The 18,133-nt window shown below is 42.7% G+C and overlaps 1 protein-coding gene across 1 annotated transcript in view; it reads left to right on the top strand.

Annotated features, from left to right (window-relative positions):
• The window catches only part of astn1 (astrotactin 1), a gene marked incomplete at both ends in the record, with an annotated part of 673,839 nt that overhangs the window by 108,567 nt on the left and 547,139 nt on the right, over positions 1 to 18,133 (top strand). Inside the window, one exon of the mRNA XM_080725574.1 lies at positions 11,878 to 12,065. Within this exon, the coding sequence (XP_080581700.1) occupies positions 11,878 to 12,065 (188 nt within the window). The remainder of the gene's footprint in view (positions 1 to 11,877; positions 12,066 to 18,133) is intronic.

Here is an 18,133-nt window from a genome sequence, read left to right as displayed (position 1 = left end):
AGTCCAGCCAGGAGGATGAGGTGTGTGTCCTGTCCGGCATCTGTTGTCCGCCTGACCAGCCTCCATCATGTCAAGCTCGGGACAACGGTTGCATGCCATCTGTTGTCTCTCTCCCTTCTCTCTCTCTCTCTCTCTCTGCTACAGCCTGGACCATGTAATGATGCAGAAAAGATGAATAGCCTGTACTGGTTAACCCCCCTGCCACAGACCTGGAAACCCAATATGTTATTGTTAGGCATGTAAAAAATTTCCGTGAATCGATTTAACTCGATTCAAGCAGGGGACGATTTAAAGAAAGTACTACAAATATATTTGTATTTTCGTATCGTGAGTTGAGTGAATTGTTACATGCCTAGTAATTATACCTTTCAATCTGGGAACCCCTTCTGGTGTAGTTGTTGCAGTATACAGTAGCAACATCAATTTTTGGCAATTTCTTTGAATAAAAAATATGTTTTTCAGAAAACTTAAGGCGTTTAGAAGGCGTTTTTTGAATCGGTCTCCGGTCTAAATGGGTTAAAAATTATCTATATGAGAGTTGTAGAGAGCTGTACCAATTATTACAGTGGTGTTGTACATCAGCAAACAAGCATACCCACCTCCAATTATACTGTAGTTTAGTGACAACAAAAAATTAGAACTTCTTCCTGAACTTGAGAGCTAGTTTGCACTGCTTTGTGTATTCTTGGCCATTAATTTATGCCAAATAAACATTTATATTTATAAGCGACATGAAAGAACTAGTCTACTTTATTTTGAATAGCTGAACGAGTGGTTCCTTCCCCTTATTAAAAAGTACTCCATCAAAACTGTTTGCTTGATTATTAAATTGTCATTTAGCGAAGACAATTAGGTAGCGAGCATGCTGTTGTTTAAAAAACAATGATGGATGACATCAAACAGCTGCATAGAATAAAACACTACAAAATAATGAGTTTGCTTTGTCTGCGCTGTGCCGTAAACAAGCCGAGGCCACACAAATGAAGAGGGACGCGCACTCGTCTTCTTAATTTTCAGTTTGGTATTGTGTGGACATATTTAGAAAACAATACACTTGGTTTCATTAAAAGAAACATGTATTGCTCTTTCAACACCAATTTTGTATAGAATTGTTAGGCAAGAGAATGAACCGCCCACTGACGGTGCCTTGTTACAATTCACCGCACACTTCACCATTATGGCATTGTGGTTGGCAGGGGCAACTGGTTCTAGTTGTGTGTGTTTTGGCAGGTAGATGTAGCATAATGCGAACTATATTGAGCGTCCATATCCTGAGAACTTTAGCCAAAAATAGCAGATCTACAAGCTCACAACACCTCGCGCTGCGAGGCGTTGTGAGCTTGTAGATCAGCTATTTTTGGCAAAGACATTTGGCGTAGAGGGTAAAAAGAGCAGACTACAGAGTGAAATGTCAAGTTATGTATTGACGATTCAAGTGATTAAATACATTATCTGAAAACACAAATTGACATGAATCCAAAATACACTGATGATTGTGCTGTCAAACAACGAAACTATGGAATCTATGAAAAGGTTGTGGGGGTCCCTGCTTCATCTCTCTCTCTCAACTAAGGGGTCCTTGGCCTGAAAACTTTGAAGACGTGCCATGGCCTGCACTAGAGGCTTGTTCGAAACCCTGGTCCAGGTTCTAGTGTTGAGCAGGTATGTGCAAGGGAGAAATTCAGCAAGGATGATATATTATATGCATTATTTTGCAGACGATGGATTGTAAGCACTCAACACTTCTTTTTTTGTGCTAATAGCGTAGCTCCATTCTTTTATCTTAATTCCTCCACCCAGTTGACCCAAGCGCAACTCGCGCACAATTGATCTTGTGTGTGGGGGCGAGAACACAGAACCCATACATTGTGTGGCCAGATACTGTATGACCATGAATTATGACCATTTGACCATGTGAACTTTATTCGCCAGACGAGAGTTATAGGCCACAACTCGCCGGCAGTGGTGTAAAGTAACTTAGTACATTTACTTAAGTAATGTACTTAAGTACAATTTTGAGTTATTTTGTACTTTACTTGAGTATTTCTAATTTCCAATACTTTTACTTCTACTCCACAACATCTCGGATCCAAATATTGTACTTTTACTCCACTACATTTATTTGAAAACTTTAGTTACTAGTTACTTTGCAGATATACATTATAATATTATGAAACACACATGAGCCACTTGTAACCCTTTACTGTACACAGGGCCAGGGGTATGTGCCTTTAAGTATGCCTTTAAGTAGTTGGCGGGCTGCAGAGGGATATTATGGGATATGCTTGGTGCGGTGTTTACTTCTTGTTCAGGTAGAGAAGAGTGTGGCCACGCATTGTTACAATCACTGATTTATTTTATTTGTTTACGAGTGATACATAAGATAGAACCCTGGCTGTTCACGTGTTTACTTGGAATATATTTTGTTATTTAATCACCAGTTCTCCAGCACAGACTTCTTACTTATTTTAGCATAGAACTAGTTAAGGATTACTCTGCAACGAAGAGGAGGAAGGTGGTTATACACTTTAGCCCTATTTTATATTGTGGCTATTTGGAAATAGCCAATCTACAAGCTCAAACATTTCGTACTTTTACTTTTGGGACTTTAAGTACATTTATATGCCAATACTTTTGTACTTTTACTCGAGTACATTTTGAATTTTGGACTTTTACTTGTAACAGAGCATTTCTACATTTCAGTATCGATACTTTTACTCGAGTAAAACATTTGAGTACCTTTTCCACCACTGCTCGCCGGCGTGGGACTACTTTAACTTCCCCTAAAAGAGGATGGTGGGCGGCATGTGGAGCTAACTGTTGTCACCAGAGAGGATTTGGGATGGCACTCCAGCTAGCTGTAACAGTGTGTGTCACCCTGAGCTGTGTTGTCATTAGCCTACTGGTTTTACCGTCTAGATGTTATTAACCACATGAGACCTATATCAGTGGTTCTCAAACGTTTTATCAGTAGGGGTGTAACGATATAGTAACTGAAACGAAAAATCGATTTTAATTTGTAATCTACTATATCATTTGCAAAAGCAAAAATATCGTACCGTTTTGGCTTAATCGGTATTGAATCGTTTTGCAATGCAAATAATTGATTGTATGGAAACTAAGTATTTGTGCCTTGTATTTGGCAATTTTAAGAGGGAAAATGAAAAAGAGAGGTCTAATTACCTTTCCATTCCATATAGCTACTCTTGGTCTATCGATAAATGTGTGTAATCTCTGTGTTCGTGTCAAGGTGCAGGTTTGTCCATGTGTTGAAATATAATGTCCATGTATTTGCTAGATAATCACAGCGTTTACTTCCATAATAATAGATTTTTTTTTACGTTTTACACAGATTTCATTTCTTTCCTAAATAGTAACTATATCGATTTTAAATCATTGAATCGAATCGTATCGTATCGCCATGAATGAACCAATATCGTCCATGTATCGTATCGTTAACCACGTATCGTGATGTGTATCGTATCGCTGTTAAAATGTATCGTTACACTCCTATTTATCAGTGGTTCCATTTGTACACTCAGAGTTACAGACCTGCAAGGATACATTTGGAACCCCCTCAAGGCCCTCTGAGGGTCCCTGGACCCCAGGGGTAGATATTAGACCCCCTCCTTTTTTCCTCGCTACACCAAATGTCTTGACTGAAAATATCTCTATCTACATGCTCACATGTGTCTTTGTAGAGTTGCTATTTTCACCGAATGTTCACCTCCAGAATAGGGATGTCTGGTTTGTTTATCTGGTTTAAAAAATATCCAGCTTCGCGGCCGAACTATCCAGCTAAATGTGGCTGCAAGCCCCAACAGCACAAAAAAAAGTCTAGCTTCAGAAATATCCAGCTCCGTGTAGCCATGGCCTGAGTGTTAAGAAAACATTTTTGGGGGGGGTAGAAGGGACACTGGGGAGACGAAAAAACTGAAAAAGTAGAACAAATTTAAATTCATGGTGTAGCCACTTTAAACCCTTTGTTAGAAGTATGTTAGTGATGGTAATCTTGTTGAAGTTGGCCCGCTACAGAACCAAAGTGCAGTAACTACGTTTTTGGACACACTGACTTATTTGTGTATCCCAAAGGTCAAAATAGCCTTCATTATATTAAGAACAGATATACAATCTGTGTAACATCACTTATATCCCTATATATCATTTGGCTGACCAGTTGAAACACTTTTAAATCCATTTTCAGTAAATGTTTTGGTCGTAGTTACTGCATGCACTCTGGCTTTGTAGGGCACCGGTTCAGCTAAATTACGTTGCTGCTCAAACCCAATTAACCAGGTTACACCACTGACTTTCCTTTCCTTTCTCACAAAAACGCCAACGCCAATAGAGCTACATTTGGGGCAAGTGAAAAACGGTCTTCCTCACTGTCTTCATATTGTAATGGTCAATGCCTGTGTGCAAGTTCAGATCGATTGCTCAACCCACTGAGGAGAAAACTGCGGATCAGTATGGACTGACTGACGGTGTCCTTCATTTGATAGTAGGATATACATATATTTTTCTTCTCCCAAAGGGGATTTTTACTATACCATCAAACTCTTTCCTCCCAGCCATAGAAAACCGTGTTTACTGCGTGAAGTTGGTATACAGCAGAGGAAATAAGCTCCCATGAAATCCCAGTATATCCGTTTGGTTCAGTTGGAGGACATGGGCTTGAAGGACATCCTCCCGCCGTTTGTTCAATGTTCACACATTGAAATCACGATCCACAACTTACCGGCGGCTAGTATCTCTCTGCTTCATATTCCTCCTCTCTCCCCCTCTCGTCTTGCCCCCAGGCAGGCACGCAGGCAGGCAGGCCTGCCTGTGTGCCTGCCCTCAGCTCTATGCATTCCGCTGTTTGCTCGCTTTGAATAGTCTCTTTATTATTGCTATAAACGTTGGGAATAGCAAATCAACAAACTCCTGTAAGTCATTTCTGCTTATCGTGGGCCCTGGTGACCGTGCGATATGACGATTGTTATCGCTGTCTCGCTGGAACAGAGCTTAGAGACAGAGTAATACACTCATGGCAGGGTTGATTGTGAGACGGTATAAACTCCCCATAAACTCCATTTAGTGAAGAGACTTTGTGGCTTAAGGCATTTGGAGGGGTATTACGGTACATTAACACTAAATTGAGGCATATTATTTCAGTAAAAACATATGTACATAATCCAACTACTGCCAGCGAAATCAGCGTTTTTCCTTACCTTTCATTGCTTTCAACAAGTCACAGAAAATTTTGCTTAAGTATGATGGGAGGATGGAGCCCTAGACCGTTGGAAAACACAGAGGTGTCTCTGTGGTTTCCACAGGGGGCAAACATCTAGAGAGAGGATACCGTTTGCTAGTTAATGGCTGCGTGTATCCTGTTCCTGCCAAAAATGAGGAAGTAAACAGGATATATAGGCAATTTTCCAAATCCAGTAACTTGGAAGTGTCTGGATTTTTTGCAATTACGTAATTTCTGTTTCAATGCGTCGCTGAGGGTCAAATGTTGACTCATATGTTAGCGAATAGTGCCATCTTGTGTAAAAACTGAAAAACACACAAAACATGTCGTTGACGCTCTGGGCTTTAAAAAGAAACACGTCAAAAACAAGTCATTGGTAGAAAATATGTTAATTCATGTATCCATTCGTATCTCAAAGTGTACAAAATATGCAAACACATTCACCCTCACATTTACACTCTTATCGGAGTTAAATTTGCAATGGGGACTTTACTGTGCAGGGAGGAGTACTGCTAGCAACCTTTTCCCCGCTGGTACCGGTACCCAACAATAACCCAGATGGCATGTCGGCATATATTGCACCCTTAGGTTTTTATAGTGAGCACCCAATCATCGCTAGAAGCTCTCCAGCAAGGCTGGTGATTTTATTCTGCAATCGGCGCCGCAGTGTGTCACTATGGCCTGGAAGAGAGTAGCCGAAACTCCCTACAGAGAGCTAAAAACACAGAATATGGCAGCTCTGTTGTACAGAATGCAAAATGGAGCCTCTGGTGTTGCAGAAATTGCGCCTCACAGATTACTCTGTTTATTTTGCATCACACATTTCCAGGGGCTCATATAGTCTTACAATAAGTAGCGGACTCAAGTTTGCGTTAAAAGTGTTAAATCCCCAATGTGCGTTTTTGAAAAATCACATCAATTATGGCTTGATATCGGCTTAATTCTTTGAAAAGTCTGACTTGCAGTTGGACTGAGCGCTTCTGTCGACTTTCTGATCCCCTTGAAAAGCTTGATATATCAGGCGCGGGTGCCATCAGTACCCAACACACACAGGACTTGGACAGATTGGTTTTCGTTTGATATGGTCTCTCATATGTACACGCCGGTCCCTACGATGGCAGACATCTCTCTGTCGATTTGGGGATGGGAGAACTTAAAAAAAAAACCTTCTCTGGTAGCGGAGCTGCCCTTTTCCTCTATGCATGGATTAAGGATTAGGCTTTTAAAACGCAGTCTTAAGATGGATGTTATGTGGGGATCTGTGCTAAGTGACTCGGAACTCTGTAAAGTACAGGGTCCAGCGAGTCTGCATCCAGGGAAGGTACACTAATAAAGAACCATAATCAGATTACTGTGATCCATTCCTCCGCTCGTGCCCTTTCTCGCTCCCCTGCTTTTTTTACTCCCTCAATTTATTTTCCCCCCACCACTCCTCTCTCTCTCTCTCTCTTTATTCTCTCTCTCCCCCCTTTATCAGCTCTCTCTCATTCTCCCGCTCTGTCTCTCCCGCAGCCTCTCTGCTGGTGGTTTGGGGTCTCGTACAGCGAGGCCGCCGGTCTCATTAATACAGCTCTCATGGAAAACTAGTCCCCCCCGGGGGGGAGAGACAGAGAGAGAGAGAGAGAGAGAGAGAGAGAGAGAGAGAGAGACTTTTTTTCCCCCCCCCAAAAAAGTGCCCTGTCACACTCTGGCACATCATTTGCATTTAGGTTAAAGCCAGCCGCGACTCTTAAATCTTATTTAAAGGGGGGAGGGGTGGAAACTCACTCTTCTCTGCAGCACAGGGTCATCAGTTACTGCTGTCACACCAAACCTTGTTACGCTTCAGACAATTATAACCAACGTTCGCTTCTGTCACAATAAAACGCGGCGAGATTTCCTTGTGTACACGCAGGTTATGATGTGCATTAGGGTTATGGTTATTATCCTGCTGGCAAGGGTTGCCGAGGCGAGCAATCAATGTAATGGCCTGTCTGACAGCAAGCAGTGCATGGGGAAGTGGTCCATTCTTATGCACTTTGAAAGTGGGGTTTGCATTGTACTCTAGTCCTCTGCAGGGTTTAACCAATAAGCCCATCGTGGCCCATTGTGAGCTTGAAAATCTGCCATTCTTGCTATTTTGGAATAAAGAAATATATCGTCGTTGTCGGGTAGAAACCTCGTATCTCCAAGTTTCACATTAGTATGTTTTTCGCGAAAGTAAAGCCCTGCTTCTTCATACAAGGCTGTCGCACAAAAGTAAAAAACAGCCGATCTACAAGCACACAACGCCTCGCGGTTTTGGATATACAAGGTTTCCACCCGACAACAACGATATATATATACATATTTTGATCGGTGCTCCTGGAAGGAGCTAAGCTCCAACTTCTGGCTTTGTCCGGGGCTCTAAAGTGTGGCCTACATCTGGTCTACATCTGGCCTACATCTGGCCTACATCTGGCCTACATCTTGGCACAAAGCGCTCAAAGGTTGTTGTACGCCCATGGTTACATTGGCTAAGCTTCGTTGGACGCTTAATGAAGTTAACACATAAATAGCACTCACTTCACACTAGGTGTGATTTTCTATTTTAAATGTAATTGTTAAAATGATGAGCTTGGGTGGCGCAGTGCTAAAGTCAAGTGCCTGACAACCAGCGAGGAGTCCCTGGGGTTCTGATCCACGGCGGTGCATCCAGCTTTGTCGGAGTGTCTATTCACCATATTCCTGGCCCTCTCTATGGAGGCTGCCATTTTCTTTTACAGAGGGCGCTAGAGAGTTTTTCTCTGTGTGCTGCTTCAAAAAACATCTTTTCACTTCCTCCCAAGTAAGGAAGTGACACGGAATTGTCTGTTGCCAGATTTTGCCAAAGAAATAAGCCCAACAGAAGCAACTAGGCTATACGACTTCACATTTACATTTGAAAATAGCAGATCTGCAAGCTCACAATGTGTCACATTGCGACACATTGTGAGCTTGTATATTTGCTATTTAAAAGATATTGAGGGAAAAAAAAAGAAATCTGAATATTTTTGAAACATTTTAACAACATAAATCTGTGTGGAGGTCCCTGGCACCACATATTTTCAGATGGGGGTCTGCGACTGTGGACAAATATGTAATCTGGGGTCCTTGATATGAAAAGATTTGGGAACCACTGGTTTAAAAAATAAGCCCAATAAGCAACTATTTCTTTTGAGACACAAATTGCTTATTATAAGCAGACATGGCAACCCAGGTACATTCAGAGCCCAGAGCGCCAACTACTGACACTTTAATGCAAGGACAACAGGAAACCAAATGATGTTTTTCAGGCCAGCTTTTTCAGCCTCCGCCTCTTTCAGGAAGCCGGGGCCGGGCCAGGAATAATGTGAATATGAACACAATTGGCCCGTGTTCGGGAGAGGGAATCTGGACAGGGAAGGTGATAATAGTCACTGCATGTACTCCTACGGGCTGGGGCGGTACCTGTCAGCAGGGAGTGTTGGAGTAGGAGGAGTAGGACGAAGGCTCTGTGTCCTTGTCCTAGGAGGATACAACAGCAGTGACACGCAGAAAGTGTGTGGAGGAATTCATTGGCATCACAACTGAGAAAAAGAGGTAAAAAGCTAAAGCAAACAAATTATAAAAAATGTTGAATTGTGATGTCAAAAAGAAAACAGAATGCCCACAACACGACAAAAAAAAGACAGCCTTAAGGTGCACTGCCCAATGAAACAAGAAAACAGCCAGCACTCAGTGTTGTCCTTTCATTGATTTATTACTTAAAGAGTCATGAAACCCAAAATCACTTTTTCTATAAATATATATTATATCAATGAGTCACTTGTGACAGGGAGCAATGATATGGTTCAATTTGCCCATAGGCTTGTGGATTCAGAGCTCGCTGCTGTCTCTGTAGCTATTTCTTTGTTCTTCCAGTTTCTGGGTAGAAAAGAAATATTTGGCGCCACTCATTACACATTTGCTCACTGCGTACCATTAGTCCGGCGTGAGGTGGCTTATCTAGCCACTCCTACATTTCAGAAACCACTCCTACATTTTAGATTTCTTTTCATATTCTGAATTCTGATAAAACAAATAAAGAGGCAGGGTTTCTCGCTCCTTTAAAGTAAATATCAAACATATCAGACACTCTGCATTTCCCTGAAGGAAATGCATGTATTTAATTCAAGTCTGACCAGAGGCAGAGATAAAACATCCCCACCGGCCATAAAAAGAAATGACTGAGGACAACACCATTAGCACCTAGCTCCTTCCATGAAACTCCATTACTTGGCGTCTATCTATTTACAGCGGCCATAAAGGTAGAAATATATTCATAAAAGGGAAAATATAAAATAATAATTTTTCAGCATTGTGGTAGCAGTATCTCAATACAGGGCCAGGATTTAGACTTATAAAGCTGTTCCCAATGTTTAGTGTTGTGCAGACATTGGTAGCACTGTGATCAGCAGTAAAATACAGCGAGCAGGTGTTTCTATGCCCATTACTCAGTGTAATGGTGCTTTTTGCAATATTTACACACGCACGCACGCACGCACACACACACACACACACACACACACACACACACACACACACACACACACACACACACACACACACACACACACACACCGACAATATAACACTAGTAAGACGCCTCAGGGCGACATGCGACCTTGCCATCTGGCCAGTGATGTATATCGGACCAGTTACCCATATATGGAGACCCCTGGTACCCATATATGGAGATCCATGTACTGTATGGTACATCCCTTTTATGCCCATAAATGGAGATCACTGTCTGAACCAGCCACACAGATATGGCTTTCCCATATGAAGTTAGATATGGGCTTAAGTTAATATTGATGACGTGTCCATGATAAAATTGCGAAAATACAATATTTATGGCATGGTCATGCACTACTTACTAGATATGCATGCACAATGCAGTTGGAAGTCTGATTTGTACTCTTGTGCATACCGCACAAAATATCCTGTTCAATTCACATATTCCACTTCAATGCACTGCATGACTTATGAGTCTGACGCACCTTTGGAACGCGACACACTTACATAGGTCTAACTCAACATCAGCCTTGTCAAACATTCATAATGTGTCGGTTCCTCTGTGCCCTGTGTGCGTGCATGTGTGCATGCGTGTGTGCGTGCGCGTGCGTGTGTGCATGCGTGTGTGCGTGCGCGTGCGTGCGTGCGTGCTGGTGTTCATCCCTATCTGTAAGGTGGAAAATGAGGAGGGGGGATTTATTGTCACAGTGCCAGAACTGGAGTGCAACCCAGAGCACAATTGTGGAATTTCAACAAGCTCATGGATGTTCTCTTTTTCGGTATAAACAATGTGTACTTTCAATCCGGGACACATTTGACTGTCTTTTTTCTTTACTTGTTGATTTTGACTGCAAATTTAGATTTAGTTTTGGTCATAGTCTTTTGAATAAAAATCCATTTAGTTTTAGTCATATTTTAGTAATCTTTTTTTGCTCCCACAGTTTTGGTGTATCTTGTGGTTGCCGTGACGAGAGTCACACTTGCAAATCGTCACTGGTTTTTAAAGTAAAACCCTGCTTCATCGTACAAGACTAGTGAAAAAAGCAGATCTACAAGCACACAACGCCTCACTCTTCTCCCTAACATTTTAGTCCAGTTTTTATTTGTTGACGAAATCGTCAATATCGTCACTGTCGGGCAGAAACCTCTTATCTCCAAGTTTCAAATGCGTTTAGATTTTTTCGTAAAGTAAAGCCCTGCTTCATCATACAAGACTGTCGCACAAGACTAGTGAAAATAGCCGATCCACAAGCACACAACGCCTCGTGTGCTTGTAGATCGGCTATTTTCACTATTTTAAATCACTCATTCAATCAAAATGAAAGATACAAAACGGTTTTGGACGTACACAGTTTCCACCCGACAGCAACGATAATATTAAAACCCTTTCCAAGCCCCGCCAGAAACCCCTGAACAGAGGTACTGCCGAACAAATGTCCTATTTATTTATAAACATGTTTTAAAAAAGCAAAGCACGAAATCATAACAACACAATCGGATCGCTACGTGCAAGCCAGCAAACCATGCATGAAAGAGTTTTTTTGGTTGGCCAACCTTTTTTCATGGTGCTGTAGGCAGTTCTCCTCCGGTCATTAACATGGAGCGATACGGGGAAAACAGCGATAATAAACAGCACCCGAAAATACAATCCGTCTTCTGTGCACGCACATCGATCTAATCCAATGCAATCCACTCATTCCGAAGCCTTGATTTCGTCTGTCGTCTGATCGAAAATGATGAGGAGACGCGCTGGCCAACTGGCAGCATACACAATACAAGGGCACGTAATGGCCGCCCGTGGACGCCAGTTGCTCCCTAGCAGATGACGTCATCACGTCTCTGACGCGATCACGTCTCAGGAGCTCTCTTAAAGAGACAGAGCACGACCGGCGACTGTATTTTAAAAAAAATTATAATTAATTTCATAAATTACGGGAAAGTACGGGAAAGTTCGGGCGGCACACTGGGTGGTCCGGACAAGTACGGGCAAGTACGGCCCGGCTTAGAAAGTGTTAAGTCTTAGTTCTAGTCGACTGGTCGATTTTTCGCCGTCGTTTTAGTTGACGATACTGACACTGTGTGTTCTCTCTCTGTGTGTCTCCCGGCAGAGATCTCGGGGAACTCGGAGGACATTCCCCTGGTGCGCTGGAGGCAGCAGTGGCTGGAGAACGGCACGCTGCTCTTCCACATCCACCACCAGGACGGCGGCCTCAACATGAACAACCTCTCCCCCACCGAAGACCCTGCCGCCGACTCCGCCGAGGAGGAGCTCCGCATCCTGCACATCTCTGTCATGGTAAGCAGGGGCGTGCAGAGAATGTTAGAGCAGGGGTTTTCAAAGTGGGTGACAGGGCACCCCGGGGTGCTGCGACGGCAGTCCAGGGGTGCCAGGACTGCAGTCCAGGGGTGCCGCAAGATCATTTGATAATATTTGGAATCTATTTGGACACTTGGACACTTCTAACCAAAATGGCTATTATCTCAACGTTTTCCTCGCAACATAATCACTAAAATATCGTCACTGTCGTGCAGAAACCTCGTATCTCCAAGTTTCAAATGTGTACGTCTTTTGGTAAAGCAAAGCCCTGCTTCATCATGCAAGACTGTCGCACAAAACTAGTGAAAACAGCCGATCTACGTGCTTGTAGATCGGCTGTTTTCACTAGTTTAGTTAATTTTATAGATGATAAATACAAAACGAACGGTTTTGGACATACATGGTTTCCACCCGACGACGACGATATGCTATAAATTTAAGGTGCTGGGAGTGAAAATTATAATGTAAGGGTGCTGTGACACGTTGTGAGCTTGGAGGTCGGCTATTTTCGGTGCGTGATACCAAACCACACTCAACTAAGTCAATACTGGAGATGTGGTGTAATGGCATGGATTTCTACACAGAGAGGGCAATTCTTTCAACATAAGGTGCTGCGTTCAAGTAGAGTTTGGACAAGGCAATTCTCTTGAATGCTGCCTTCAGTTATGGCATGGAAAGGGGGGTATTTGCATTTTCTTTCACTATAGTAACAACTACATTCATGGTCTGGACTCTCTGGAGAGGGCACTTTTTACGAACAGATAAAAGAGCAGGGACTCAAGCCCCCTTTGATGTCTATGAGTGCAAGTGCCTGATGGTAAGTGTTCCACCTGTTCAACTGGGCCACGGTGTTGTCTTCACAAAGCTGTTTTCCAACAAGTCGTTGGATTGCGTCTGGTGTGTGCAGCACCCCCTGGGGGGCAAATTTGCAGACAGAGTGACGGACTGATAGACAGACAGACGGACGGACACACTTCTTCTCGGCAGCTCAACTAATAACACTGTGCAGGAGGATGCTACGCACACGAGTCCTCCTAGTGGTTTTTATTTAAGGACGCAGAGTGAGGAAACCAACGTTTCGGCAGACATGTATTACACATTACATGTCAAGGACAGCCACTAAGTGGCATTGTGAACAATGATGTTAACTTTCTCCTTGTTCCTCAAGGTGAGAAAGAGGCATCTGTGTGACTGTGGCACCACCTGGAGACCTGCCTTTCTGAGTTTGTGGAATTGAATTCAATTGTGCAAGTCCACAGTTTATCCATTCATCTCGGGGTAATATACTGTATATCTGGACTACAAAGACTACAACAGGGTATGGCAGTTCAGGAGTGTGTGCAGGTCAGGAGTGTGTGTGGCCACATTCTTGTCTTTTAAAGCCTCCGTTTGAGCTCAACAAATAAAGCGAAAGGTTTTGGGATTCAGGATATTGGTTTTGCAAATTATACACACTCACACACACGCGCACGCGTGGGCAAGCACACTCACGCACCTCCGCCTGGCATTGTGCAGTAGCCGTTTCAATTCCAATTTACGTCCTATCAGGGGAAATGGTTTTATGGCGCTTTGTATCCCGGGCATTCTTTGTCGTAGTAAAGTCACTATGCCTGGTATGCCAGAGTAATCCATACATATTGTGTCAAAAGAAGAAGAAAAAAAGGAATGCTCTAGACTTAGAAGAGACCTGAAGTACTAAATCTGTTTGGAGTGACTTTGTTTTGGGGACAATCCCTCATGCAGCAACAAGACAAACGATTTCAGGTGCAAAGCGCTTCAGGATGTCTCCAGTGTGCCTACAGTAAGACAAGGCAATTTCTATTTGTTTACCACATTTCGACGACAAGGCTGCAATTCTTTACGCAAAACATTAAGCGCTGAGACATTAAGACACAGTGCATTAAGACACACATTAACAAACACATTACAAAAAGTTGAATAACATTACAGTGAAGAAGAAAAGATTAAAAGAATCTCAGTGAAATCCGTGCTAATTTGGCATTTGTATACTGAGAGTTACTAATGGATACATTAACCATATGAACCCCATCTTCCCTGTTCTGGGGAGAACATTACAAAACAACAGAGCATGCAGCATACAAAAAATAAATAAATCTACAAGCACAACTACACAACTAAAGTGCAGCTTTGTTTAACAGATTAATTAATTAATTTAGGTCTAGAATTATTTAATGCTTTAGCTATTGAAAAATAGCAGATATACAAGCTCACAGCGCGGCACCGAGTGCCGCACTGCGAGCTTGTAGATCTGCTATTTTTTGAAAAAGTTGTGAAAATGTGTGCAAATCTTTGAACATACTGTATGTATTTTTAAAGCGAATGTTTGTATCTCAAATGTTGCTTCTGGGGGGTCCCTGGAACTAAATATTTTGAGATGGGGGTCCGTGGCCAAATACATGTCATTTTGGGGGTCCTTCACATGAAAAAGTTTGAGAACCACTGACATAGTAGTCTCTCAAGAACAGACTAACTGAGCTCCAGTTAAGTGAAAAGGACCTTTTCTTTGATGATGGCTAGCCAGATTGCTGCACAGAAACATACGTTTTTCAAAAAATATTTTTTCAAAATTCAAATTGTCACGATTTAAAAAAAATAGCAGATCTACAAGCTTGCAGCGCGGCACTCGGTGCCGCGCTGTGAGCTTGTATATATGCTATTTTTCAATAGTTAAAGCATACCTAATGATGTAAGACTTTTCACAGCAGAATTACAGTAAAGTACTGGCAGCACGTTATCTCCTAAGAAACTTTTTTTTGGCAGTCTCTTACTGTATTTTGAATTACAGTATATTACTGAAAAGAATTGTAGAGTTAATTACTGTATTTCTGCTGAATGTTTTTTTTTTCCTGTAACTTACTGTATTCCTGTTCAAAGTCTTTCAGTAACTTACTGTATTCCTTTCCACAGTTGCTTAGTAACTTACTATATATTATAGTATTTATTTTATAATGTATATTATGGTATGTGCAGGTTCTGCAGAACGTTGACTTAGCTAAAATTGGGACAACACAGAGAAGATTAGCATGGTCCAATGAGTTTGGGACCATGCTTATCTGTTCAAACTCAACCCCTGTTAGAGTTCTTAGAAGTTTTCCTTTTCTAACCACCAGGGTGAGGGAGCTGAACCGTAACCTAGAGATAACAGCTAGGGTTAGGGTTTGAGGCTCAAATACTGACAAATCAAATTCTGACATAATGTCAGTCAGCTTGCCTGGGCAGACACATGGAGATGACACATTAAGCATTTTTAGCTCCCAGAAGATTCGAAAATGCCCCTAATAACTAGACAAATGCTTTACCCAGAATACTTTGCCGTCTTCTTCCCAGGATGCTTTGCTGTTAAGAGCAAATTTACAGCAATTCCTGACAATAATGACATTCTCTTTAATTACTGTAAAAATGCATGTTTTCCCTCCCAGAATGCTTGGCTGTTAAGAGCAAATTTACAGCAATTCCTATGATAATGACATTATCTTAAATTGCAGTAAAAAAGTAATTTTCACTCCCAGAATGCTTTGCTGTTTACAGTATAATACTGTCTGATACTAATACAGTATAATACTGTTCGGAATTTTGCTATAAATTTACAGTAAGGGCTAACAGTGTACCTAATGATACACAATAAGGTGTACCTGTTTGTTAACTCAGTAGCTTTGGCCAGGGTTTTCCAGTGTTTTACCTTATTTTCGAGGCTACTGAATGCACCAGCGGTCCAAATGTAATCTGATTACTTACGGTCAGGCGTGACGGTCGTATTTTCTTTCACCCAGAAGATAAATATTGCAACCACAGCCATCCGTGCTTTTGTTATGGTCTGTTAGAGAAGGGCTTGTTTTGACCAAGAACGTGACGTGGAGTTAGATGATGAGATTTCCTGATTACTAGCCTGACACTCAGCCTGAATTTTCATTTCGTTACACGCCATTATTCAGTCTGAAAGCCCTTCCTACTGCATCCGTTTCTGGGATGGGTGTCGCCAAAGTGGCAGTCTTCTGCGATTGGTTCACCACCTGATCAATCACAACAGTAGGAAAGCAGATCGTTGTTAAGCGACCCTTATTGGTGTTGTTACAGTATGTGGCTGGCTAACCTGTTGCTACTTGCTTAATCAAAGAAACTGGCAGAATAGGAGCGCTACTAACTAGTAATCAAACACAGTAAAACATGTCTGCTACTGATGTTTCATAGCGAGTTTGATACACTTGCATGTTTCCGCGGCGGGCGACGCCGCATTTGTTTATGTTTGGGAATGTGCGGTACGGTCCGGCACTAAATGTGTTAATAATGGTCGCAAGCCTGGTTATCAAGCAACCATTTCTTTAGATTGTACTTGAAGGATGGTATAGTAGTTTTAAGTGGTTAACAGTGCGGATAGTGTGTGCACACCCAAATGTAAGACGCTACAGTAGATGAGGAAAAACTGTATCAGACAGCATGACCCAGATGCCTGAACATCAAGAAGATAGTTGAAGTTTTGACGCTCTTCATTTCACAAGTAGAATCCAGTCCATTTGTGCACGTTATGCTCTGTATCAAATCTTATCTGCTGTGTTGGCATAGCAGGAAAATGAATCCTTTGATCTGGCACGCGTCCTCTTTCTGCCCGAGGAAATGTATATTTATTAGATTTAAGATATGCCACACCTACTCCAGATGCCCTTTTTCCCAGCCCCAAAGACGTTACAATCACAATTTGATGGATGGTATGTATTTTTCAGACATTGAAAGCATATTATAACTGCATACACAAATGATTAGTCAGCTTGAGGGGAGTTTTGCCAGCAGCTAAGTGTGGCGGATGGATGGGAGAGTACAGGCGCACAGACGCTCCTTGAATGTCAATGATAAACTGACCTTGAGATTCCACTTCACGTTGTGCATCTGCTAGCAAACACCCGGCCGGCTTCAGTGCCATACGGCCTCACATTTTCATATTTTAGCAGGGCTTTTTTTTAATGAGACAACTAGATTTCTGTGTGCGTGCGTGCGTGCGTGCGTGTGTGCGTGTGCGTCTGTGTTTTTCTACATTTCATTGAATTAACTTTTTTTATAATTTCACATCTTTCCTTCCAGTCATCTACTTCCTTTGGCTCAAGTTCCTATGTTTTTTCCTATTCGCTCGTCCGCTATCTCCTCATCCCTGAGAGGGCCGTGCAGGCAGAGCTGGCCCGCCACGCTGCCCCGTGGAGACGTGGGTAGAGGCGGATTAGCATGCAGATCTGTCCAGGCTGCGACAACAGATGGACCCGGCACTGCTTGCCGCGGCGCTCGGGCCTCGCCGCAGCTTGCCGCCCCGGCCGGAGGGCCCCGACCGCCAGATCCAAAGCCTTATCACTTTGCTCGGCTCGTCGAGGGCACAAAGGTCCCCTCCCCCTCCAAAAGTGTGCTTGAGTCGAGACGGCCTTTTTAGCTCAAACGTGCACCTGTCACTGAGCCATTTCCCCATTGTCTGCCATAAGGCGCGGGTGTACAGGGGCCAGTAGTGGTCAGCACAATTTGATTCCTGCCAGACGTACCTGGCTAAAAATACACATGGACGTGCCTCCAAAAAGGTGTTCCGGCAGTACCGGCCTTAGGTGTTCTCGCAACTAGTTCACTGTAAGATCTGTGGAGGGCGGTCCTGGCAGTGATGCGGTTAGGCACAGTTACCGTATGCATTGACAGCGGCACGGATGTATGACAAACCGGCATCTCCACAAATGGGTTGTAACAGCTTAGTTATCCTATTACCGAAACAACTTTCAACCTCACATCCCCATTTTGAACAACTCGCTTTAAGTTTATTTGATTGATTGAATACTTTATTAGTAAAAGATAATAACTGCACATATAGTCAGACATTTAGGCTAAAAGGATAACACAAAAACAAGTCCTGGGGACTTTGTGGTATCCATTGTGGTCCTAAGATGTGATGTGTTGTGAACTTGTAGATTCTAAATGCTACTCTTTATAAATCATTGCATAAAACAGGGGTTTTCAAAGTGGGTGACGGGGCACCCTGGGGTGCCGTGATGGCAGTCCAGGGG

Source organism: Nannobrachium achirus (assembly GCF_963921795.1).
Source record: "Nannobrachium achirus genome assembly, chromosome: 5".
In the NCBI taxonomy this organism is placed as follows: domain Eukaryota; kingdom Metazoa; phylum Chordata; class Actinopteri; order Myctophiformes; family Myctophidae; genus Nannobrachium; species Nannobrachium achirus.
This window is presented reverse-complemented; position numbering and strand designations above follow the sequence as displayed.